The sequence below is a fragment of the Crotalus tigris genome, unplaced genomic scaffold, assembly GCF_016545835.1.
Source record: "Crotalus tigris isolate CLP2741 ecotype Arizona unplaced genomic scaffold, ASM1654583v1 scf7180000020019.1302030, whole genome shotgun sequence".
In the NCBI taxonomy this organism is placed as follows: domain Eukaryota; kingdom Metazoa; phylum Chordata; class Lepidosauria; order Squamata; family Viperidae; genus Crotalus; species Crotalus tigris.
The window spans coordinates 231,740-257,500 of record NW_024097821.1 but is presented as its reverse complement, the minus strand read 5'-3'; the positions used below and the strand labels follow the sequence as shown (position 1 = coordinate 257,500).

Sequence of the window (25,761 nt, the reverse complement as noted above, 5' to 3'; positions counted from 1 at the left end):
TTTATTTAATATTAATTTTTTTCCTTCTTTTGCTTCTTGGCCAAGATGGAGAGTGGAAAACCCTGGCCAGTGACATCCCGGCTTGCTGTTACACAGTTGAACACCTTCCTCGCGGTTTGGTCTACTCCTTTCGCATTGCCTGCGTGAGCCCAGCCGGCGTGGGTCCCTACAGCTACCCAACCCCCAAAGTGAAAATTGGTGAAGAAGATCAAGCAGGTATTCGCTTTCTCAACAGGAGTGAATATTTGTAGCTCATCACTGAACTCTGGGGTCCTTTTCATGCTGACTTCTTTAAAACATTATTATTTAATATGCATTTATTTTCACCTTTATATGCCGCTCCTCTCAGCGGTAAGACTGACCAGCCTAGGTCAGCCTCTAAATTCAGCAAGGAATGTTTATCGCCACACAACCTACCTTTTTTTTTTTCTTGATCTGGATGTTTCCTCAATCCCAACGAAAATTGGAATTCTTGGAAGAAATTAACTACAGGTAGTCCTCGACATATGACCAGAATTGAACCCAAAATTTATCTTGCCAAGCGAGACATTTGTTACGCGAGTTTTGACCCGTCTGATTGGTTGTTAAAGGGATCACTTTGATTGTTAAGTGAATCTGCAACGATTAGGCAAATCAACATGGCCATTAAGTGAATCTGCCTTCTCCGTTGACTTTGCTTGCCAGAAAGTGGCAAAAGGGGATCACGTCACCCCTTGGAAACTGGAGTGGTTATAAATATGAGTCAGTTCAAAGCGTCCGAATTTTGACCGCATGACCATGGGGATTTTTGCGATGGTCGCAAATGTGAAAATTGATCATGTCATTTTGTTCAGTGCTGTTGTAACTTGGAACGGTCACTAAACAAATGGTTGTAAATTGAGGACTACCTTATAATAATAATAATAATAATAATAATAATATAATATAATAATCTAATAATAATATATATAATAATATAATAATAATATAATATAATAACAGATATCCTGCGACGATATTTGTAATACCATCAAACATCCACATCTGCCTATCCTTGATAGGTAGACAAAATGCCAAATCCAGTCTGAACATCTGGCTGACTGTGCGATGATCCATAATAATAATAATAATAATAATAATAATAATAATAATAATAATAATAATAGTAATAATAAAGTTGGAAGGGACTTTGGAGGTCATCTAGTCCACCCCCCTGCTCAGGAAGGAGACTCTATACCATTTCAGACAAATGGCTGTCCAGTCTCTTCTTAAAAACTTCCAGTGTTGGAGCATTCACCGCTTCTGGAGGCAGGTTGTTCCACTGGTTAATTGTTCTAACTGTCAGGAAGTTTCTCCTTAGTTCCAGGTTGCTTCTCTCCTTGATCAGTTTCCATCCATTGCTTCTTGTCCTGCCTTCAGGAGCTTTGGAAAATAGCTTGACTCCCTCTTCTTTGGGGCAGCCCCCGAGATATTGGAACACTGCTTATCATGTCCGCCCTTCATCTTTCTTTCTTTTCATTAATTGAAAGCCACAATGAGCCATGCAGAAGGATTAGGGTTAAGAATAATAATGGTAATAAAACCAGTATTAAGGGGAGTGGTGGAGGCTCCGGGCCCTGCTCCCTCCTGGGAAACTAAGTGCAGCATCAGAGTGTCAGCGTTATGTTAAGAGCACTTTATCTACTCCGATAACCGTGTTTTAATTTAGAATTTGTCCTTTCTTCCCGCCCTCTTTCAGCATTTCAGGCTCAAGAGGAAGAGAACAGGATGGCAGCCCCACCAACGCACCAGACCTATGCCTTCCAGACCGAGATTAAAAGGTACGGGATATCCAGGTGGTCCTCGAATTATGCCCAGAGTTTCTGCTGCTAAATGAGACCTCTGTTAAGGGGGCTGTGTCCCATTTTACGGCCTTTCTTGCCACAGTTGCTAAGTTGAATCCCTGCGGTTGTGAAGTTAGCCACACGGCTGTGAGGTGAATCTGGCTCCCCCCTCCATTGACTTTGCTTGTCAGAAGGGCACAGAGGGGAATCATGTGACCCTGGGACACTGCGACCGTCGTAAATATGAGTCAGTTGCCCAGTGTTCGAATGTTGATCATGGGGTGCTGCAACGGTCGTAAGTGTGAAAAGTGGTCATGTCAATTTTTTCAGTGCCATTTTAACATTGAACTGTTTTAAGTCAAGGACTACCTGTACGCCAACTTCCTTCCTTCCTTCCTTCCTTCCTTCCTTCCTTCCTTCCTTCCTTCCTTCCTTCCTTCCTTCCTTCCTTCCTTCCTTCCTCTTTCTTTCTTTCTTTCTTTCTTTCTTTCTTTCTTTCTTTCTTTCTTTCTTTCTTTCTTTCTTTCTTTCTTTCTAAAATTTATATGGCAACCCATTCACTCTCAGTGAGTCTTTACAACGAAAATAAATCTTGCTGAAATGTCCTTTTAAGATCCTCAATGCACCCCTTCTTGGATGAGTTGCAGCAATAATTTGATATAAAGGAGACACCCCCCCCCCCCCTCTTTTCAAGGTCTGGCCTTTGGTTGATTGATCTGGCTATCTAGCAAGGTTCCCAAAGAATAAACTGAGAATGAGACGCTGGGAACTCGTAAGGTTCTTATCTGGATCATTCTCTTTATTTGCAAATGAAATAAATGACCACACTGTTTTTTTTAAAAAAAGGAATTGTAAATGGATCCTATCAGCAGTGTTTTCTTTAAGGCAGGGGTAAATAGATGATAGGTAGATGGATGGAGAGAGAGAGAGAGAGAGAGAGAGAGAGAGAGAGAGAGAGAGAGAGAGAGAGAGAGAGAGAGAGAGAGAGTTGAAAGAAAGATAGAAATACAGGAGAGAGAGAGAGGGAGGGAGGGAGAGAGAGAGATTTGGAGATACAGACTTGACAGAGATATACAGACATACAGAAGATAGATGGAGAGATAAGAGAGAGAAAGATAGAAATTCAGCAGCCAAAAGTAGTGTGGGAAAGAGCTGAAACTTTATAAAGTTTTTCCAGGGAGTGCTTGTTGTGGTTGAAAATATTTTAGCCAACAGCTGCGTATCTGGGCTAGGCTAGAAGTGAACACCCAGAATTAATTTTTGAAATTCTGCACAACAAATGAGTCACCGTTTATGCAATGGGTGAGGGAAAAGCTTTAAGGAAAGAATCAGATCACTCCTGAAGCTTCACCTATTGAAAGTCAGTCCTCGACTTACAATCATTCATTTAGTGACCGTTTCAAGTTACAATAGCACTGAAAAAAGTGAACATGACCATTTTTCTGCCCGGGACCAGACTGGCTGGCGCCAGCTTCGCGCGCATGCGCGAGGCGCGGAAGCGTGCCAAATGTTACGTGAGTTGGGTGATCTTAGGAGGACGCTATTAAAAGGAGTCAGAGAAGTCTGCGAGCCTCAGAGCTGTGACGGAGAGAGAACTACTTCAAATAAAGGGCTGTTGGAATTACAGAATGTGCTGTATTCATTCGCCGTTGACTCAAGGACTCAACACTGGCGACGAGGATGGGATGGCTTACAAAAAACAAAAAGAAGAATTGTAAGCTTACCCAAGAGTCCTGAAGAGAGGAAGACGGCGTTAAACTCAGCACCTGGCCTGCCAGTACAGCGTCGCTGGAGGTAAGGTGGCTGATAGACCCCTTCCTACCAGAGAAGCAAGAATGGCGAAGATAGGGAGACTGTCTGAATTCGATGTCATGCACCCAGAAAGATGGGAGTCTTATGTTGCCAGGGTAGAAAATTATTTTAGAGTAAATCAAGTAAGAGAAGATGGCTTGAAGGCCGCTACTTTGCTGTGTGTCTGTGGTCAAGATGCATTTGAAATTGCTGAAAATTTGGCAGCCCCTGCTCCTCTTGAATCTGTCACTTATACAGATTTAAAAAAAATATTGAAGGAACATTTTCAGCCCAAGTTGTCTGTTATTGCATGGAGACATACTTTTGAACAGAGGGATCAAAGAGCTGGTGAATCAGCTAAAGAATACATTGCAGCCTTACGAAGAGCAGTTAAGCCTTGTGATTTTAAAGACTTAGAAGAAAGGTTGAGAGACCAATTTGTATGTGGGCTTAGGAACAGAGACTTGCAACAGAGACTCTTTGCAAAGGAGGACATTTCATTCCAAGATGCCTTGAGAGAGGTCACTGCAGAAGAGGCAGCAGGTGGGGCAGTCAAGAACATGAGGCCTATCAGGAACAACCCAGAAGCCGTCTCCATGCACCATGAGGGAGTCCAGGAGAGCTCGGAAGAAGATCCTGAAGATGAGGTGGATCATCTTTACCCAGCCAAAGAAAAAAAACAGAAGGAAGACAAAGAAAAATCTTCAGCTGTACCCAAGTGCTTCGGGTGTGGAGGTCGCCACAGGAGGACCGACTGCAGGTTCCGTTCTGCAATCTGTAGAGCATGTGGAAAGCAAGGCCACATAGCAGCTGTGTGTCTGGGCCGTCAGAAGGTACAACCCTGAGAAGAATTGCGCCTGAAAGGTACTAGGGTCCCCAGCCAAAATACGGTGGGTTTCTGTGCATCACGTAGAAGCATTTATAGAACAGGCACCCACAAGCCATTTAAAAAGAAACTGTCACTTAAGGTGAAGTTGCAAGGAGTTCCATTAGTTATGGAACTGGACACTGGGTCTGCACTTTCAATTATTTCCATTCACACTTTCAGAAAGATTTGCTCTAGCAGTGGGTTCCAGGCCAAGTTTAACGGACTTCCAAGATTCCAAGGTGTGTGTTAAGGGGGAGGCCACCCTTAATGTACAATACAAGGATTTTGAAGGTCCATTAGATATATTGGTAGTTGGGGGTGAACGCACGAGTCTCATTGGACTCAACTGGTTTGAGGCCTTGGGAATACAAGTTATAGGGCTTCACAGTTTGCAAACATTGGGTCTACAGGAAGTCTGCAAAGAATTTGCAGATGTCTTCAGCCCTCAGCTGGGAGCATACAAAGGCCCCCCAGTTTCCTTGAAACTGGACCCCACTGTCTCTCCTATCAGAGTAAAGGCAAGGAGAGTACCCTTTGCTTTGAAAGGGAAAATTGATGCTGAATTGGACAAATTGATTCAGCAAAGTGTCTTAGAACCTGCTGACTCAAGTCCTTGGGAAACTCCCATAGTCACGCCTCTCAAGGCTAATGGGGACATTCGCATCTGTGCAGATTACAAATGCACTTTAAACAAGGCATTGCAACAGCATGCATATCCTGTACCTGTAGTCAGCCACATTTTGGCCTCCCTCAAAGTGGGGCGTGTTTTTGCAAAGCTGGATTTAGCACAGGCTTATCAACAGTTACCTGTTGATGAAGCTGCTGCTGAAGCACAAACTATTGTAACTTATAGTGGGGCATTCAAAGTCAGAAGACTACAATTTGGAGTAAATGTAGCTCCTGGAATTTTCCAAAGTGTAATGGAAAACACCCTGAGAGGTATACCAGGGGTTTGCCCCTATTTTGATGATGTCCTAATAGCAGGAGAATCCACTCAAAATTTAGCTGAGAGATTAGTGGATCAGAGGAATGCTGTGGACATAATTTACTTGGACTTCAGTAAGGCATTTGATAAAGTAGATCACAACCTACTACTTGACAAGATAGAAAAATGTGGGGTAGACAGAACCACCACCAGATGGATCCGTAGCTGGCTGACCCGCCGTACTCAGCGAGTGGTCCTCAATGGAACTGCATCTATATGGAGGGAAGTGTGTAGTGGGGTGCCCCAGGGCTCTGTTCTGGGCCCAGTACTCTTCAACATCTTCATCAACGATTTGGATGAAGGGATAGATGGGGAACTCATCAAATTTGCAGACGACACCAAGCTGGCAGGAATAGCCAACACTCCAGAAGACAGGCTTCAGATACAGAAGGATCTGGACAGACTTGAACACTGGGCACTAACTAACAAAATGAAATTCAATGGTGAAAAAAGCAAGGTTCTACATTTAGGCAAGAAAAACCAAATGCACAAGTACAGCATAGGTGGCACCATGCTCAATAGTAGTAACTGTGAGAGGGACCTCGGAGTCCTAGTAGACAATCACTTAAATAGGAGCCAGCAGTGTGCTGCAGCTGCCAAAAAGGCCAACACAGTGCTAGGCTGCATTAACAGAGGGATAGAATCAAGATCACGTGAAGTATTAATACCACTCTTCAATGCCTTGGTAAGGCCACACTTGGAATACTGCATCCAGTTTTGGTCACCACGATGTAAAAAAGATGTTGAGACTCTAGAAAGAGTACAGAGAAGAGCAACAAAGATGATTAGGGGACTGGAGGCTAAAACATATAAGGAACGGTTGCGAGAATTGGGTATGTCTAGTTTAACGAAGAGAAGGACAAGGGGGGACATGATAGCAGTATTCCAATATCTCAGGGGCTGCCATAAAGAAGAGGGAATTAAGCTATTTTCCAAGCACCTGAAGGCAGGACAAGAAGCAACGGGTGGAAACTAATCAAGGAGAGAAGCAACCTAGAACTAAGGAGAAACTTCCTGACAGTGAGAACAATTAATCAGTGGAACAGCTTGCCTCCAGAAGCAGTAAATGCTCCAACACTGGAAGTTTTTAAGAAGAGACTGGACAGCCATTTGTCCGAAATGGTGTAGGGTTTCCTGCCCGAGCAGGGGGTTGGACTAGATGACCTCCAAGGTCCCTTCCAACTTTACTACTATTATTATTATTATTATGGATCATCGCACAGTCAGCCAGATGTTCAGACTGGATTTGGCATTTTGTCTATCTATCGAGTCCTTACCCAGGACCTGGGATAGGCAGATGTGGATGTTTGATGGTATTACAGGTATCGTCGCAGGATGGAAGTAGTTCCTAATAAGGCCGCCTTTTGCAATTGACTAATAGCGAATTTGTCAATGCCAATGGTGTTCAAGTAGTGCTCCAGTTGTTTTGGGATTGCACCCAAGGAGCCTATGACTATTGGTACTACCCTTGCTTGCTTTTGCCACAGTCTTTCTATTTCTATTTGTAGGTCTTTGTATTTTGTTATCTTCTCCAGTTCTTTCTCTTCTATTCTGCTGTCTCCAGGCACTGCCACATCCACTATCCAGACTTTTTTGTCTTTCTTATCGACAATTGTTAAGTCTGGGGTGTTATGTTGCAGGTGCTTGTCTGTTTGAATTCTGAAGTCCCAGAGCAGTTTAATTTTATCATTTTCTATGACTTTATTTTATGATCCCACCAGTTTTTGCTTACAGGCAAATGATATTTTTTGCAGATCTTCCAATGCACCATTATTGCTACTTTGTCATGGCGCTGCTTGTAGTCAGTCTGTGCAATCTTCTTGCAACAGCTTACCAGGTGGTCCACTGTTTCTTCAGCTTCTTTGCATAGGCGGCACTTACTGTCTGTTGCTGTCTTCTCAATTTTGACTTTGTATGCATTTGTCCTTAAGGCTTGGTCTTGTGCAGCCAGAATTAGTCCCTCGGTCTCTTTCTTCAATTTTCCTGCTCTTAGCCATTGCCAGGTTTATTATTATCTGCTTTCCCAGCTATTTTTTTCATGTATTGGCCATGTAGTGCTTTGTCTTCCCATGCCTCTATTCTGTTCTTCATTTGGTCTTTCTTGTAGGCCAGTTTGGTCTCTCCAGTAGTCAGTAAGCCTTCCTGATATACTAATTTCAGTGCATCTTCATCATTGTTCTTCAGATATTCTTCCAAAGCCATTTTTTCTTCTTCAACCATCTGATGTACTTGTAGCATTCCACGCCCACCTATTTGCCTTGGTAGATAAAGTCTATCAATGTCACTGCGTGGATGAAGGGCATGATTCATTGTCATTATTTTTCTGGTCTGCCTATCCATTGCTTTTAGTTCTGCTTGAGTCCAGTCCACTATTCCAGCTGTGTACCTAATGACTGGGATTGCCCAGGTGTTGATTGCCTTTATGGTATTTCCTCCATTGAGTTTGGATTTTAAGATCTTCTTCACTCTCTTGATGTATTCACCTCTAATCTTTTTCTTGACTTCAGTGTGCTTGATGTTGTCAGCTTGAAGGATACCCAAGTATTTGTAGTACTCTTCCTCATCCAGACTCTTAATGTTATTTTCGTGGGGCATCTTGATTCCTTCAGTTTTCATTATTTTTCCTTGTTTGATAGTAAGTGTGGCACATTTGTCCAAGCCAAACTCCATTACAATATCTTGGCTATATATACGGACAGTGTTGAGCAGCGATTCTATTTCAGATGATGTTTTTCCATACAGCTTCAGATCATCCATGTAAAGGAGGTGGGATAGTCTGGCAGATGTTTTTGATGTTTGATAGCCATGTCCTGAGTTATTCAGTATTGTTGACAGAGGAAACAGTGCAATAACAAATAGTAATGGTGATAATGAATCTCCTTGAAATATTCCTCTCTTGATATTAACCTCTCCCAGCTTCTCACCATTGATCTGCAACTGTGTCTTCCATTGTGCCATCGATCTTTGCACAAATTTTCTGATGTTTCTACTGACTCCTGTTATTTCTAGGCACTTGATTATCCAATCATGTGGCAGAGAGTCAAATGCCTTTTTGTAGTCAATCCATGCCACATTCAGGTTGGTCTTCCTTCTCTTGCAGTTTTCCAAGATCATTTTGTCTATTAGGAGTTGATCTTTTGTTCCTCTGCTATTGGGGCGGTTTCCTTTCTGCTCAGGTGGAAAGAGATTGTTTTCAACTAGATGCTGTTGTACTGCATCAGCTACCACACCAGTTAGTAATTTGAAAGTTGTTGGTAAGCAGGTAATTGGCCTGTAGTTACCTGGTGTTGCCCCTTTTGCTGGATTTTTCATTATTAGGTAGGTTTTCCCAGTTGTTAGCCACTTTTCAATTTCTCCTCCTTGTAGTATATTGTTGAACTGCTTGGCAATGAGTGGGTGTATAACAGTTAGATGTTTCAACCAAAACCCATGCAGTTCATCTTCACCTGGTGCTGACCAATTTTTGATTTTCTTTGCTCTTTTTTCTACCATTTTTGTTGTTATTACTAGTTCTTTCATTTCAACTTCTGTTTTATTTGCATCCACCTCTTTTAACCAAGCCGCATCCTTGTTGTATTTCTTTGGGTTATCCCATATCTGCTTCCAGAACTGCACTGTTTCTTCCTTGTCAGGTACTGACTGATTCCTTGCAGTTTCTCCATTGATGGATTGGTAGAAACGTTTCTGATTGGATTGAAATTGGAGGTTCTGCCTATAGTTTGCAATTCGAGCTTCATATCTACTGATTTTCCTGGCTATAGCTGTTATTTGTTGCTTTATTATTTCCAGTGCTTCCTTGATCTTCCTTGTTTCTAAGTGGTATTTCTTGATTAGGTATTCTTTGGTCTTCTTGTTCTTCAGCTTCTTTTCTTTCATCTGTTCTAGCTTGCTTGCATGTGATCTTAACTTGCTGATCTTATTTTCTAGTCTAACATTATTATTATTATTATTATTATTATTATTATTATTATTATTATTGTTATTATTATTATTATTGAGGGCTGTTCTGCTGCGTTTCAGGAAAACAGACCTCAAGCTTAAAAAAAATAAATGCAAAATTGGAGTGTCTTCTACAGATTTCCTGGGATTCAGAATAGATGCCAAGGGCATTCACCCTGCTGAGTCTAAATTAAAGGCTATCCTGCAGGCTCCTAGGCCTAAATCTAAAGCTGAATTACAAGCTTTTCTGGGCCTCTTGAACTTTTATAATGCATTCATAGCTAACAAAACTAATGTAGCTGAGCCGCTTCATCGGCTCTTAGACAAAGAGGCAGTGTGGCAGTGGTCACAAGCACATGAAGAAAGCTTCAATGAGGTCAAGGCCTTACTTACATCAAATGATGTGCTTGCACATTTTAATGAAACTCTTCCTGTGTGCATTGCTTGTGATGCTTCCCCTTATGGGGTGGGAGCTGTACTTAGCCATTTAAGACCTGATGGAACTCAGGTTCCTGTTGCATATTACTCCAGAACTTTGTCTTCTGCTGAGCGAAACTACGCTCAGATAGATAGAGAAGCCTTGGCCATTGTTGCTGATATTAAAAAATTCCATGATTTTGTATATGGCAGACACTTCACGGTCTGCACTGACCATAAGCCTCTGTTGGGGTTGTTTACTACGAACAAACAAACCCCCCCATATCATCTCCCCCAGAATGCTGAGATGGTCCATCTTTCTGTCAGCCTATGACTTTTCTTTGGTTCACAAACCTGGCAAGGAAATGGGCCATGCTAATGGCCTTAGTAGATTACCTTTACAAATGGTAGAGGCTGCCCCTGCCCCTGCCATCAACATTCTTTCCATTCAGGCGTTGCCTGAGTTGCCCTTAAATGCCAGGGATGTGGCTGCTGAATCAGCCACGGACTTCACACTCACTCGTGTATTGTTCTGGGTTTTGTCTGGATGGCCAGAGAGTTGTCCAGGTACTGAGTTTCAGAGTTTCTGGCTTAAGAAGCATGAGTTATCCACTTTTCAGGGTTGTCTGTTGTGGGGCAGCAGAGTTGTTATTCCTACCTCAATGAGGCCTAGGGTCTTGGCTTCCCTTCATGAGGGCCATCCTGGCATTGTCAGGATGAAGGCGCTTGTGCGCAGCCATTTATGGTGGCCAGGGTTAGACAGGGAGATAGAGGCTCAAGTGAACAGATGCCACTTGTGTCAGCGCTCACCCCCGGAAATGCCTCAGGCTCCTGTACATAGATGGGAGGAAACACGGTCACCTTGATCTAGGGTGCACGTAGATTACGCTGGGCCCTTTCAGGGTCAATTCTTCTTGGTCCTTGTTGACAGCTATTCAAAGTGGCTTGAGGTTGTACCTGTCTCTTCCACCACTGCTGCCAAGACCATTCAAGTATTGAGAGGGATTTTTGCTGCACATGGGCTCCCAGATGTTCTGGTGTCTGACAATGGTCCTCAATTCACTTCTTTTGAGTTTCAAGCTTTCTTGGAGGCCAGCATGATTCATCATGCCACCTCTGCACCTTTCCACCTTTCCACCAACGGTATGGCTGAACGGATGGTCCGCATCACCAAGGATGCTTTAAAGCAGTGGTTCTCAACCTGTGGGTCGGGACCCCATTTGGGGTCGAATGACCATTTCACGGGGGTCGCCAAACCATGCTGTCCGCCATTTTGTTCCCTTTTCCCTAGCTGTCCTACTCCCTCTTATTGGTGGCCACACCCACTTGGGGGTCACCACAACATGGGGAATTGTATTATGGGGTCACGGCATTAGAAAGGTTGAGAACCACTGCTTTAAAGAAACTGACCTACGGGGACTGGCACCACAGGTTGGCAGACTTTCTTCTAGCTTACCGCACCACACCTTCAACTTCCACTGGGAAGAGCCCAGCTGAACTCCGTTGGGGGCGCAAACTGATCACCAAACTTGACAGGTTGCACCCGGACAGACTGCCTCCTAAGGTCACCCAACCCAGGGCACCGCGGTGTCTGCAAGTGGGTGCCCCAGTATGGACTCGGAACTACGGGCCCGGTCACTTGTGGGTTCCTGCCGTAGTATGCAAGGTTACTGATCCATTGTCATATGAGGTCTCTTTGGACAACGGTCGTGTCCTTCGGCAGCATATCGATCAGCTGGGCACAAGACTAGACTTACCCTCTGCAACTCCTGGGCTTTCTCCGGGGGGGGGGGGAGAGGGACCATTATAGGCAAAGGGAAAGGTGTTGGCAGCAGCCGGGGCCAGACGGAGAGGCCAAAGACGGCCTGTTCCAAGATTCCGCAAGTGTTCCAAACAGGAATTCAAGGGAACAAGAAAGCATACAGGCACCAGTGCCTACTCCAGCCAGGGAGTCACCCAAGGGCATACTCATCATTCACAACTACCATTCAGTACTCCAGTCAGGGAGAATAACCGGGAGCATCCAAATAACCCAAACATTGCAAGAGAACTGGCACACAAACAGTCAAGTTGGCCCAGTCAAGTTTGCTACTGCTTCCAAAAGGAAGTCTTCACACAGGGAGGTGGTCAGAGAGGCAAATCCCAATTCTGGCACCTCTGGCATAGATTGGGGGGCAACTGAGTATTGGGGCACTGCAGAAACCCCAGACAATCCTGTTACGGGGCTTGGGAGTGAAGGGATGCATCCCCTTGATAAGTCCATTGTGGACTTGGAGGGCTCTACAGAAATGCCAAACATTGGCAGGCATAAAGAAGGGCCCGAGAGCCTACAGTTAGGCAGGTCAACCAGGTTCATGGGGGAGCAAAGTCCTGGTCTGACGAGCCCGGTGGGCAAGCAAGCAGGCCAGGCAACGGGACACAGTTCACAGGGACCACCAGGGTTTGAAAGAGGGGGCAACTCCACTTCATCCTCTGCACAAGAAGAAGTAGGGGGTTCTCAGAATCTAAGGAGGTCACAGAGAGTAAAAAGATCTCCCAAGTATCATGAGGACTTTGTAACCCTGCTGTCCAAGCAAGGAAAGTGAGAGGGTGCCTACTGTTATGGAAAATGGGAGTGTGAGCGTTGGGTAGTTAATTCCAGAACAATAGCCCAGTACCATTTGTGGTGTGGCTATTGCACAGCTGCAATAGATGTGCAGGTTTGGGGTTGGCACACTACGCTCGTGTTGAGATCGCGTATAACTATCTCTATAGTTGATAAGTCTCATCCGGGGGGGAAGGGGTGTTGTGTCCTGAGCCTGCAAAAGCAGGCTCGGGATGTTGCAATGGTCCCGGGCAGTTGCAAGCTGCCTGGGACCAGACTGGCTGGCACCAGCTTCGCGCCAAATGTTACCTTTTTGCCCGGGGACGCTATTAAAAGGAGTCAGAGAGGCCTGCGAGCCTCAGAGCTGTGACGGAGAGAGAACTACTTCAAATAAAGGGCTGTTGGAATTACAGAATGTGCTGTATTCATTCGCCGTTGACTCGAGGACTGAACACAGACCCTTGCTTACTCACTCATATTTACGACGGTTGCAGTGTCCTGGGATCATGTGATCCCCTTTTGCGACCTCCTGACAAGCAATGGGGAAGCCAGATTCGCTTAATGACCATGCAACTGCAGTCATTCACGTAACAACTTTGGCAAGAAAATTGGTAAAAATGGAGCAAAACTCACTTAACAACTGTCTGGCTGAGCAACAGAAAGTTTGGGCTTAATTGTGGTCATAAGTCGAGGACTTCCAGTCCCCAACCAGCGACATTCTTTGACTGACAGCAACTGCAGCGTGGCCAACTTGCCGGATCCAATTCAACAGGTAGAGATTTTTGGAAAATGGCTGTCCGGCAGAAAGTCCATGGAGGTTCTCAGTCATCCAGGTCATGGTTGTCCCAAAGATACTTTTTTTTTTCAGGAGGCCTCTGGACATTCTTCTTCTTCTTTTTTTTTTTGAAGATGTTTTGCTTCTCATCCAAGAAGCTTCTTCAGCTTTGTCTGAATAGTGGAGGATGGAAGGATTTATATTCTGTCTGCAAAGAGTATCAATCCTTCCAACAATCATCTGGTCAGAGCTGAAGAAGCTTTTTGGATGAGAAGCGAAACGTCTTCAAAGGAGAAACAAGAAAGTCCACTTGTCTACTGAAAAAGCACCTTTGGGCTGCCACACAGGTAACTTGGCTCCAAGCCATGTAAAGCAGTGTTCTCCACCTGTGGGTCGGGACCCCATTTGGGGTCGAACGACCATTTCATGGGGGTCGCCAAACAATGCAGCCCACCATTTTTTTCCCCTTTTCCTTAGCTGTGCTACTCCCTTTTATTCTATTGGCTTTGGAAAGCCAATAGAATAAACTCTCTTGAATAGAGTCTAATTCTATTGGCTTTCAAAAGCCAATAGGAATTGTCCAGGCTGTCTCTGCCCTGCTGAGCCCGCCAAAAGTCCCATTCTGCAAACGGTGCTGCACCAGTTGAGTAGTCCTCGACTTACGACCGGTTGAGTAGTCCTTGACTTACGACTGGTTGGGGGTCACAGCATTAAAAAGGTTGAGAACCACTGATGTAACTGGAAGAAGATATCAGTACCCAGTTTAGCTGACACATTACAGATAGTCCTCAACCTGCAACCACAACGGAGCCCAAAATCTCTGTTCCTAAGCGAGACAGTTGTTAAATGAATTTTGCTCTATCTTACGACCTTCCCTGTTAGAGTTGTTAAGCGAATAATTGCAGTTGTTAAATTAGTCACATGGTTCTTAAGTGAATCTGGCTTCCCCATTGACTTTTCTTGGAAGAAGGTCGCAAACGGGGATCACGTGACCCAGGGACATTGCGACCGTCGTAAATACGAGCCAGTTGTCAATTTTAATCACGTGACCCTGGGGATGCTGCAAGGGTCACAAGTGTGAAAAACAGTCATGAGTCACTCTTTTCAGTGCCGTTGTAACTTTGAACGGTCACTAAATGAATGGTTTTAAGTCAAGGACAATCTGTTGAGGGGTTAGATTTAGCACTTTTTTCTCCACGTGCGGTACTGATCCCAGTTTAACACCAGGAAATGATCCCATTCAATCACAATTTTTTTTTAGGATTTTAGAAATGGAAGACCTCATAGAATCATAGGGTTGGAAGGGACCTTGTGGGTCATCTAGTCCAACCCCCTTGCCTGAGCAGGAGATCTTATTCCATCCCGATCAAAAGTTTGTCCAGTTTATTTTTGAAAGTAAACCCATGATGTTGGTTGTCTTTTTTCCCCCTCTGGATCAGAGGCCGCTTCAGCATCATCAAGCAATGCCGAGAAAAATTCAGCGGAAATCCACTGGCTGCCAAAATCATCCCGTATCAGCCGGAAGAGAAAGACGCCATCCTACAGGAATACCAGATCCTAAGGAAGCTGCACCACGCCAACATAGGGCAACTGCAGGGCGCCTATGTGAGTCCACGCCACCTTGTGCTGATTGTCGAACTCTGCGTGGGGCCCGAGCTGCTTCATGCCTTAGCTGGAAGGTAAGTAGGGATATTTCCTCTATTTGGCCAACTACAGGCGGTCCTCAATTTACAACCATTCTTTTAACAACCTTTCAAAGTTATGACGGTGCTTAAAAAAAAGGGACTTAGACTTAGTTCCTTGCACTTATGACCATTGCAACATTCCTGATCAAAATTAGCAACCCGGCATGTGTTTACAGCAACTGCAGCCTTCCGGGGTCACATAATTGTCACTTGCGACCTTCGTGGTTGGCATGAACCAGCAAAGTTAATGGAGAGGGGGGGAGCCGGATTCACTTAACTACCATGTGATTCACTTAACAACCGCAGTGATTCACTTATCAACTATGGCTAAAAAGGTAGTAAAATAGGGTGCGACTCTTTTAACAGTTAGCTCGAACAAGCAAAGTTAATGGAGGAAGCTGGATTCACTTAACGACCATGTGATTCACTTAACAACTGCAGTGATTCACTTAACAACCATGGCTAAAAACGTAGTAAAATAAGGTGCGACTCCTTTAAAGGGTTGTTACAACTGCAATAGGGACCATGATTACTCACTTCGCTCAAGTCTCAATTCTGGTCTCTATTGTGGTCGTAAGTCAAGGACCAACAGTCTCCTGATGATTCTACACACTATAGCTCTGAATAAGATGGGATGATTTTGCATGCATCCCATCCAGCACTACAGGCGGTCCTCGACATAACGACATTTCATTTAGTGACCGTTTGAAGTTACAGCAGCACTGAAAAAATGATTTAGGACCGTTTTCACATTTACAACCGTTGCAGCATCCCCATGGTCACGTGGTCAAAATTCAGATTGCTGGCAACTGACTCATACTTATGACGGTCGCAGCGCCCCAGGATCATTTGATCCCCTTTTGCAAACTTCTGATAAGCAAAGTCAATGGGGGAAGCCAGATTCAACCGGGTGGCTAACTTAACAACTGCAGTGATTCACTTAACAACTATGCCAAGATAGTTTGTAAAACGGGGCAAAACCCACTTAACAAATGTCTCGCTTAGCAACAGAAATTTTGGGCTCAATTATGACCGTACAGTCGAAGACTGCCTGCCTCTGGTCCTATCCCTTAAGGCTGATTTTCTTGGCCTCTCTCGGCCGAGTCAAACTTTTGGGGCACCTGTGACCCCCTTTGTGCTTTTATCGTCTTCTCTTTCCCAGGACTTCCTATTCAGAAGTGCAGGTCAGGGACTACCTGTGGCAGATTCTCAGCGCTGTCGAGTATCTTCACAAACAGGACATCCTACACCTGGATCTGCGGTCTGAAAACATGGTGATTGTTGAGCCCAACCTGTTGAAGCTTCTGGATTTTGGAAACGCCCACTTCTACTCGCCCGACCAAATCCTAACTGTGGATGGTTGCACGGATTACGTAGAAACCATGGGTGAGCGAACCGGCAAATCTGAGCTGCAGGAATTTGGCACCGCGAATAGAGGGATACAGAAAAATCAAATATCTTTCCGTTTCACTTGATCTTGATAAGGGAAAATGGATACTAAGGAGTAAAATCTCCTGATCTCTAGATCTCCTGTTGTCTGGATCTCCAGTTGAAAGTGGCAAGGTTTTAACTTGAAGCTTTTTACTTCAGACTGTCTGCTCAACTACGGAACAATTAGATATACTCTTTTCATATTTATATAAAATACATATACATACACATTTACATAGATAGATTAGATTAGCAGTGGTTCTCAACCTTTTTAATGCCGCGACCCCCAACCAGTCGTAAGTCGAGGACTACTCAAACAGTCGTAAGTCGAGGACTACTCAACTGGTGCAGCACCCTTTGCAGAATGGGACTTTTGGCGGGCTCAGCAGGGCAGAGACAGCCTGGACAATTCCTATTGGCTTTTGAAAGCCAATGGAATTAGACTCCTATTCAAGAGAGTCTATTCTATTCAAAAGCCAATAGAATAAAAGGGAATAGCACAGCTAAGGAAAAGGGGAAAAAAATGGCGGACTGCGTTGTTTGGCGAGCCCCGTGAAATGGTCGTTCGACCCCAAATGGGGTCCTGACCCACAGGTGGAGAACCACTGGATTAGAGAGAGAGGATAGATAGATAGATAGATAGATAGATAGATAGATAGATAGATAGATAGATAGATAGATAGATAGGTGGGTGGGTGGGTGGGTGGGTGGGTGGGTGGGTGGATGGAGGCATGGATGAATGGATAGCTGATAGATAGCTGATGGATGGATAGATAGACAGACAGACACAGACAGACAGATATAAAAGAGAATATTTGTGCAGCAGGGTTGAACTGTGGGGGTCCTTGATGCTCTCTTGCAGATGTTTCATAACCCTGTTGGGAACATCAGCAGTGCCAAAGATGGGAGGGGGGATTTCCTCTCTTTTTCTGTATTAGTGGTTTGCCCTGACAGTGTTGTTTAATGTGTTCTTGGTTGTTTCCTGATTTGGCTGTCCCTTACCCATTTGATTGTTTGTCTGAGAAACAATCAAACAGTAAACAACACTCAAAAACAAACAAATATAAACAGAGAACCCACTCATAGAGAGTGATGATGTTACTTTCTTTGGTATTGAAATGTCTGCAAGAGAACCACCAAGCTCAAGAACAGCAAGGAACCCACATTTACACACACACACACACACACACACACACGCAGGGAGAGGGAGGGAGGGAGAGGGAGAGAGAGAGACCCTCTTTGAGGTAGATGGGCAATTCAGAAATGTGGGTAATACACAAACAAACAAAACTATGCCCCCATTTTATAGGTCAGATTATTGCTGGGGTTTTTTTTATTAAATTTAATTCTGCAAATGTCTCTGAATCCAATGCATCTGGATATTATGGTGGGACACTTTCCTAACACGTATGTGTATTTTTAGCTTCAGAACTGGTAACGGAGAAGGGAGCAGTCCCTCAGACAGATATTTGGGCGATTGGCGTGACGGCTTTCATCATGTAAGTTGACCTCAGCTTCTGTTGACAGAATCACAGAACCTTCAAAGTAGAAGTTTTCTGCTCCAATCTTCTGCAGAGGACAGAAATCCTCATATGATTGGATGAGATGTACAGTAGAGGTGGGCATAGAGAACCAGTTTGGCTTAGTGGTTAAGGAACCAGGCTAGAAACCGTGGGTTCAAGTCACGTCTTGGCCATGGAAGCCAGTTGGATGAACCAATCACCAGGCGATGGGGAGTTCTAGTCTTGCCTTAAACGTGAAAGCCAGTTGGTGGCTTTGGGCCAATCACAAGGAAAAAAGGGAATTCCAGTTCTGCCTTAGGCATGAAAGCAGGCTGGGTGACCTTGGGCCAATCACCAGGAGCAGGAGAGTTCTAGCCCACCTCAAATATGAAACCAACTGTGTGACCCTGAGCCAGCCACTCTCTTTCATCCTTAGGAAACTGGTAATGGCAAACCACTTCTGAAAAAACCCTTGCCCAGAAAACTGCAGGGATTAGTCCAGGAGTCCGAAACTAACTGGAAGGCGCGCCCACACAAACACAAACACATACACACATACATTCATTTTTCAGGTGGGCCCCTTCCACTGGAGTTCCCAGTCCAGCAGGACTGCCTGGAGCTGTAAAAGGCACATCTGCTCGAACTGTGTTCTCTGAGCTTTCCTAGAACAGAGAACCTGCAAGGCTGTTTATTTACAAACCAGCCTCTTTCCCCAAATCTCAGGTGTGGTGGAGAAGATGCTGGACTAAGGGGGGGGGGGACACCATGGTTCTGTCCTGCGCAGCCAAGGGAGCTTCTGAGAGGGCCTGGGGCCATTCCCCGTTCTTGTGGGGAAGGTCTTGAAATAGGAATGGGGGACTAGCAGGTTCCAGTTCCCCTTCAACCTGCTTGGGTGACTTGGGATTGATCTCTGCCACTTTTATAATGGGAAAAAATAGGACTAGGGAATGCCACACGTGCCATCACAGGTGCCTGAATGAAAAGGAGGCTACCTATTGAGTAATTAGAGCCGATCCACAACGTTATGCAAAAGAGGGCAGAGGCGGAGGAAACCTGGCCTGTAATTAGCCTGCCTCTGTTCTCCTTACTAATATGGCTTTTGAAATATCTGGAGAAATGCAACTTCATGGGCATGACTTTCAATTAGATATTATCAAAGTCTTCGCAGTGATGGTTTCTGAAAAGGTGGCAGAGGCAGGAACTGGGACTGATTGCTGCCCCATTTTATTTTTGTTTTATTTATTTTTACTTTCTATTTTATTTTTCTTTATTTTATTTCGTTTCATTTCATTTTATTATTTGTATCCCACCTTTATTATTTTTACAAATAACTCCAGGCGATGAACATATCCAATACACCCCACTCCTCTTATTTTCCCCCACGATAATCCTGTGAGGTGGGTTGGGCTGAGAGGGAGGGATTGGCTTAAAGTCATCCAGCCAGCTTTCATGCCTAAGGCAGGACTAGAACTCACTGTCTCCTGGTGATTGGCCCAAAGTAACCCAGTGCCTTTTGTACCTAACACAGGACTAGAACTCACTGTCTCCTGGTGATTGGCCCAAAGTAACCCAGTGCCTTTTGTACCTAACACAGGACTAGAACTCACTGTCTCCTGGTGATTGGCCCAAAGTAACCCAGTGCCTTTTGTACCTAACACAGGACTAGAACTCACTGTCTCCTGGTGATTGGCCCAAAGTAACCCAGTGCCTTTTGTACCTAACACAGGACGAGAACTCACTGTCTCCTGGTGATTGGCCCAAAGTAACCCAGTGCCTTTTGTACCTAACACAGGAAGAGAACTCATTGTCTCCTGGTGATTGGCCCAAAGTAACCCAGTGCCTTTTGTACCTAACACAGGACGAGAACTCACTGTCTCCTGGTGATTGGCTCAAAGTAACCCACTGCCTTTTGTACCTAACACAGGACGAGAACTCACTGTCTCCTGGTGATTGGCCCAAAGTAACCCAGTGCCTTTTGTACCTAACACAGGACTAGAACTCACTGTCTCCTGGTGATTGGCCCAAAGTAACCCAGCTGGCTTTCATGTCTATGGTGGGACAAGAATTCTTTACTTCCTGGTGATTGGCACAAAGTCACCCAGCTGCTTTTCAGGCCTAAAATGAGAATAGACCTTCCCATCTTGTGATGACCCAGGGCACAGCACAAAAGCAATGCAGTCAGCTAGCAATTCAAACAGTTCTTTTATTGCTCCAAATTTCCCCCAAATGCTCCCATGTTTGCTGGCAAGCCTCCAACAAAAGAACACACATACACCCCTTCAGCCGACTCTGGCTGAAAGTAGGTTCAAATACAGTCTGATTAGCATAAGAAAGTACTCAAGGCCATAGAGATAACCAGGAAGAAAATATAAACTTAACAAAAACTGCATAATTTTGTTACAATTCAGGGGGGGGGGATCATCATGGACTCCTTTGGAGATTTTGGGATGATGGGGGCACCTACCTCCCCTCCAAGTCTGCATCTGCTGTAACTCTGCTGTGGTTTTTACTACCATCTTCCCCTGAGAGGGTTCCCCTTTCCCCTACCCTTCAGGATAGCCGGGGAGAGGATTCTAGTTGAATGTCCCATGTCAAATAGGAGGCTGACCGGGACTGAAAATGAATATGTCAGTGATGAATGCAAGGCCAACCCCAGGAAGATGTCTCTGGGTGTTTTCCTGGGCTGATGACAGAGAAGGGCAGGATTGAGGTGGACTCCTTCAGCTCTGGTCATTTTCTTGCAGACGTTTCACAACCCAGCTAGGTAACATCATCAGTGTGAGAAGGGACTGTAGCATTCCCTTCTAGCACTGATGAGGTTACTTAGTTGGGTCATGAAACGTCTGCAAGAAAACCACCAAGCTCAGAGTGCATGAAGGGCCCCACTGTTGTCCTCCTCCTCCTCTTCCCCCTTGTCCTTGCCCTCCCCCTCCCTTCTAACACTGATGAGGTTACCTAGTTGAGTTTTCTGCAAGAAAACCAACAGGCTCGGAGAGCACCAAAGACCCCACAGAAAGAGAAACCCAGATAAGCAGGGATTAACACTAAAGAAACAATTAAGCAGAAAACAATATTCTACCAAGGGGGGGGAGAACCACATCCTACCAAGACTGACAGGAGAAGCAACTCTATAGAAAAAGGGAGAAAACTCCCACTCCCTTAAACTGATTATATTATCTAGTTGGGTCATGAAACGTCTGCAAGAAAACCACAAAGCTCAGAATGTACCAAGGACCTCACAATCTTCCTCCTCCTTTTCTTCCTCCTTCTCCTCCCTTCTCCTTCTTCTCCTCTACCTCCTCCTCCACTTATCCCCTCCTCCTTCCCTTTCTCCCCGCTACCTCCTCTCTTTTCTACCATTGATGATGTTACATTGTTGGATCATGAAACGTTTGCAAGAAAGCAACCAAGCTCAGAGACCAGCCAGGACCCCCACATTTGAACTCCGAGCCACAAATATGGCATTCTGTCAACCAAGTGAATAATTCTTCCTTTCTCTCCTGTTTTCCAGGCTGAGCGCCGAATATCCCATCAGCTCCGAGGCTGCCTGTGACTTCGGAAGGCTGGTCAAACGAGACAAAATCCGACTCAACAAATGTTACGCCGGCCTTTCGGGGGGAGCCATCAACTTTCTCCAAAGCACGCTTTCCTTGAATCCATGGTGAGAAGGGGGCTTCTCAAGGGGTTCCTCTTCCACGTTGCAGATATGCATATATATATATATATATATATATATATATATATATATATATATATATATATATATATATATATATATATTTGTTTTCTGAGGTTTTCGCGGGTGTTTGTATGTAGGTCTTTGGTTGTTCGGGTTTTCTCCCGTGTAAAATTGGAAGTGTCTTGGCAGTGTTTCGACGAAGTCCCATTCGTCATCTTCAGGCTGGTGTTTTCAGCTTCATGCTTCGTGCGTGGGAGAAAATCCGAATAACCAAAGACCTATATATATATATATATATATATATATATATATATATATATATATATATATATATATATATATATATATATATATATATATATATATATATGCGACTCCCAGGCATAATTATGAATAAAAGAATAAAATACAATAACCAAAGACCTATATATATATATATATATATATATTATATATATATATATATATATATATATATATATTATATATATATATGCGACTCCCAGGCATAATTATGAATAAAAGAATAAAATACGATCACCGGGAGGGTTAAAATAAGAATACTTTACTAAAAATATACTTATACTAAAAAGTTGCCAAGCTTTCGCTGGGGGAACTCCCCAGCATCGTCAGGGCTAAAAGGCCATTACAATAAAGGTGGTTTAAGTAGGTTCAAGTAACATTTGCGCATGGCTCCTAGACCGTGTTACTGGCCCTGATTGGCCAGTTGATAACCAAGATGTGTCTATAACGTTATGTTCTTCTCTTCAGATGCCCTTCCCTATCCCTCCACTATTGATCTTTGGAGGCATTAGTAACCTTACATCCCATCCTCTTCCGATAATACCAACGCCTGCCGTATCGGGGGGAGGATTCAATCTGATGTTTTCTTGTGTCTTGTGATGGGGATAGGGTTCCACTAACTGTGGGTTAATATCCCTTCCCAATTGTATACCTCTCTCCTCCTTTGTCGTGTCAACAGCTCTTATTTGAGTATGGTATGCCTCAGCAATCATGTCTTTATTCCCCACCCCGGTCCTCCTTACATCCGTTCCCTCCCGTTGTTTGGCACTCAAACCGCTCTCATTACTCCTCCCCTTACTGATCGAGCGGGTTGTCATTCTATGCTTTCTCTCCCCTCTCCATGTCTGCAATCCCCCCTCCCCCCTTTTTTTAGTCATCAAGTTTTTGACATCTTGCTAAACACTGGTGGTACTCAAATATTGTCATGTTCTAAAAGTGGTACAATCTGTGAAAAGTTTGAAAAGCCCTGGACTAGATGACCTCCAAGGTCCCTTCCAATTCTGTTATTCTATTAAAGAGAGTCCCTCTTTTGCTCCCATCACCAGCTGTCTAGGATGGAGCACCTTCTCTAGATGATTCACCTCTGCTTTTTCTTCTCATAGACCTTGAAAGCTTCTCCTCCTCCTCCTTTTCCTTCTCCTTTTTGAAAAAAACCAAGAGCGATTATGGTTTTCCCTACTTGACTTCTCTGATAGGGCTTCGACCTCCATGTTCTGTTTCCTTCCAGGAGAAGACCAACAGCCACAGAATGTCTTCAGTCTTCGTGGCTGCAGGAGACCGGCTTGGACGAACACCAACAAGCCACGGTGACCTTCTCCACCACCAAGCTGAGAAATTTTGTGGCCGAACGTGAAAGGAAAAGAGTCCTCCTCTCTTCAAAGTATGGTGTGACGGCCGTGTAGACAACAAAGCCACCTTCACACAATCTCTTTCTGGCTTTCCGTGGCTCCCCGCTAAGCAGCACATTGCCGAGCATTCAGAAGTGTGCAGGCTGAGACATTTATTAGGATCGCGGAAGAGAAGAGGCCACAGCCACAACAGAGGGATGCATTTTATTTATTTTATAGTAAGGTTCTTCTCAGTTCCTCAACAAAGTGGAATAATTAACAGATTGGACAAAGTGAAAGTTGGGTGATTCCTAAGGGATTATCTTAAACCTGAAAGATTATCTCTTTCCAAAAGCAATTTAAACATGGAGGCAACCCACAGAAGGAGCTTATGAAATCTCTGGCTTATTTTATTTTATTTTTTTGCAAAAAAAAGAAAGTATTTATGAAAAATCTGTTTTTTAGAGGGGGAGGGGAGAAGAATCTAGACAATATTTTCTATCTGTTGTTCCCCATCAGCTGAGCATGCAAATGTCTACGCACCTTACAACATTTCACAAAAAAAGATATATAGAAGATTTAGATTTAAATTCATTTTTCATTTTAATTTAATTAAAGGTAGTTTTATTAAACTAAATTTAATTTAATCTTAATTATTTAAGTAACTAAAGAATTTATTTAATCAAAATGAAATTAATAAACTGAATTAATTGACTATAAACTGGTTTTATGAATTTTGTTTTATGAATCTTTTAGTTTTAATAATTATTAATTATCTGATGGCAGAGTTAAATAATTAATTGAGCAGTTTCCTTTTGTTGCCTTTATTTCTTTTCCCCCTGTTGCATTCTACATTCACAGGTGCAGAGAAAGCTCGTTGTATTAGGAAGGAAATTCGCTCTGCCTTAGAAAACTTCAGCCTTTGCTGAAAATACATACATACATACACACCTAATAAAACTTTGCGATAAACAACAGAGTAAATTTCATTAACAGTTGGATGAGTTTCGATGGCTTTACAGCTCTGGCTTTTGACATGTGAATGTCCTAGGGTGAAAATACGCAACAATACTCAGACAATAAATCATTGTCAACCTGAGAACACTCATAATTTCAACCACAATCACAATGCGTTATAACTTCTTGCAAAAATAATCCTGGACACGACACTCCTCCTGAGGTATAAAGAGGTGGCTCGTGTAAGCCAGTCAAGCTGCATGCAGGCCTTTGGACAAACTACCTGTTCTTTTTAAAGAATTACAGAATTCTTAAAAAAAAAAAAAAAGAAATGGTAAGCCAGCAAAAATCTTTCATAATCTAATCAAAGAGGGTGTGCAGGGTCTTCATTTTACCCCCAGCCCCCACTGGTGTGATTTTGCTGCTGTCCAAAAAATTAATTGGTTACTGCTTCTTTTGCAGTGAAGAATGAATTGTCTGGCTGTTTATCACCGTAGGGACCTAGTTTTGCAATCAAGAGATCCAGTCTTATTGCTTCATCTGTTTTAAAGCAACCGATTTGCCGTGTTTTTTTAAATCCAATAGCTGAACTATTTTTTCTTCCTCGTGTTGACTTTTTTAAAAAGAAAAATAGCCTAGTGGAACAGAAAAAAATTAAATTGCCGGGCTGCCTTTTGACTTCCCAATTATTTAAGAAAACAGACCTACCTATTTATATATGTGGCTATACATCCCAGTAAATAAATACTCTAATCCAAAGAAATGTTTGTTGCTGTGGTTGTTTGTAGCTTTTGCTAGTGCTGGTAACTCTGGAGTTGCTTTGTTCTTCTTAGTACAGAGAGTCCTCGACATATGACCAAAATTGAGTCCCAAATCTCCATTGCTAAGCAAGACCATTGTTTAGTGAGTTTTGCCCCATCTTGTGAACTTTCTTCCCACCGTTATTAAGTAAATCACTGCAATTCACTACATTTAGGCAAGAAAAACCAAATGCACAAGTACAGCATAGGTGGCACCATGCTCAATAGTAGTAACTGTGAGAGGGACCTCGGAGTCCTAGTAGACAATCACTTAAATATGAGCCAGCAGTGTGCTGCAGCTGCCAAAAAGGCCAACACAGTGCTAGTCTGCATTAACAGAGGGATAGAATCAAGATCACGTGAAGTATTAATACCACTCTTTAATGCCTTGGTAAGGCCACACTTGGAATCCTGCATCCAGTTTTGGTCACCACGATGTAAAAACGATGTTGAGACTCTAGAAAGAGTACAGAGAAGAGCAACAAAGATGATTAGGGGACTGGAGGCTAAAACATATAAGGAACGGTTGCTAATGAAGAGAAGGACAAGGGGGGACATGATAGCAGTATTCCAATAAGGGGCTGCCATAAAGAAGAGGGAATCAAGCTATTTTCCAAAGCGCCTGAAGGCAGGACAAGAAGCAACGGGTGGAAACTAATCAAGGAGAGAAGCAACCTAGAACTAAGGAGAAATTTCCTAACAGTGAGAACAATTAACCAGTAGAACAACCTGCCTCCAGAAGCAGTAAATGCTCCAACACTGGAAGTTTTTAAGAAGAGACTGGACAACCATTTGTCCGAAATGGTGTAGGGTTTCTTGCCTGAGCAGGGGGTTGGACTACATGACCTCCAAGGTCCCTTCCAACTTTACTACTATTATTATTATTAATTCTTTTTTAAAAAAACATTTTATTGG

At 43.7% G+C, this 25,761-nt stretch overlaps 1 protein-coding gene across 9 annotated transcripts in view; it reads left to right on the top strand.

The window, feature by feature from the left end:
- OBSCN (obscurin, cytoskeletal calmodulin and titin-interacting RhoGEF) overlaps positions 1-23,524 on the top strand; it is a 268,339-nt gene extending 244,815 nt beyond the window's left edge. For all 9 annotated transcript variants that reach the window (XM_039365275.1, XM_039365278.1, XM_039365274.1 and 6 more), the window contains 7 exons: positions 46-216; positions 1,718-1,799; positions 14,601-14,840; positions 16,009-16,232; positions 17,701-17,776; positions 21,291-21,440; positions 22,990-23,524. In XM_039365275.1, the coding sequence (XP_039221209.1) occupies positions 46-216; positions 1,718-1,799; positions 14,601-14,840; positions 16,009-16,232; positions 17,701-17,776; positions 21,291-21,440; positions 22,990-23,164 (1,118 nt within the window). In that variant the 3' untranslated portion in view covers positions 23,165-23,524. The remainder of the gene's footprint in view (positions 1-45; positions 217-1,717; positions 1,800-14,600; positions 14,841-16,008; positions 16,233-17,700; positions 17,777-21,290; positions 21,441-22,989) is intronic.
- The last annotated feature ends 2,237 nt before the right edge of the window (positions 23,525-25,761 follow it).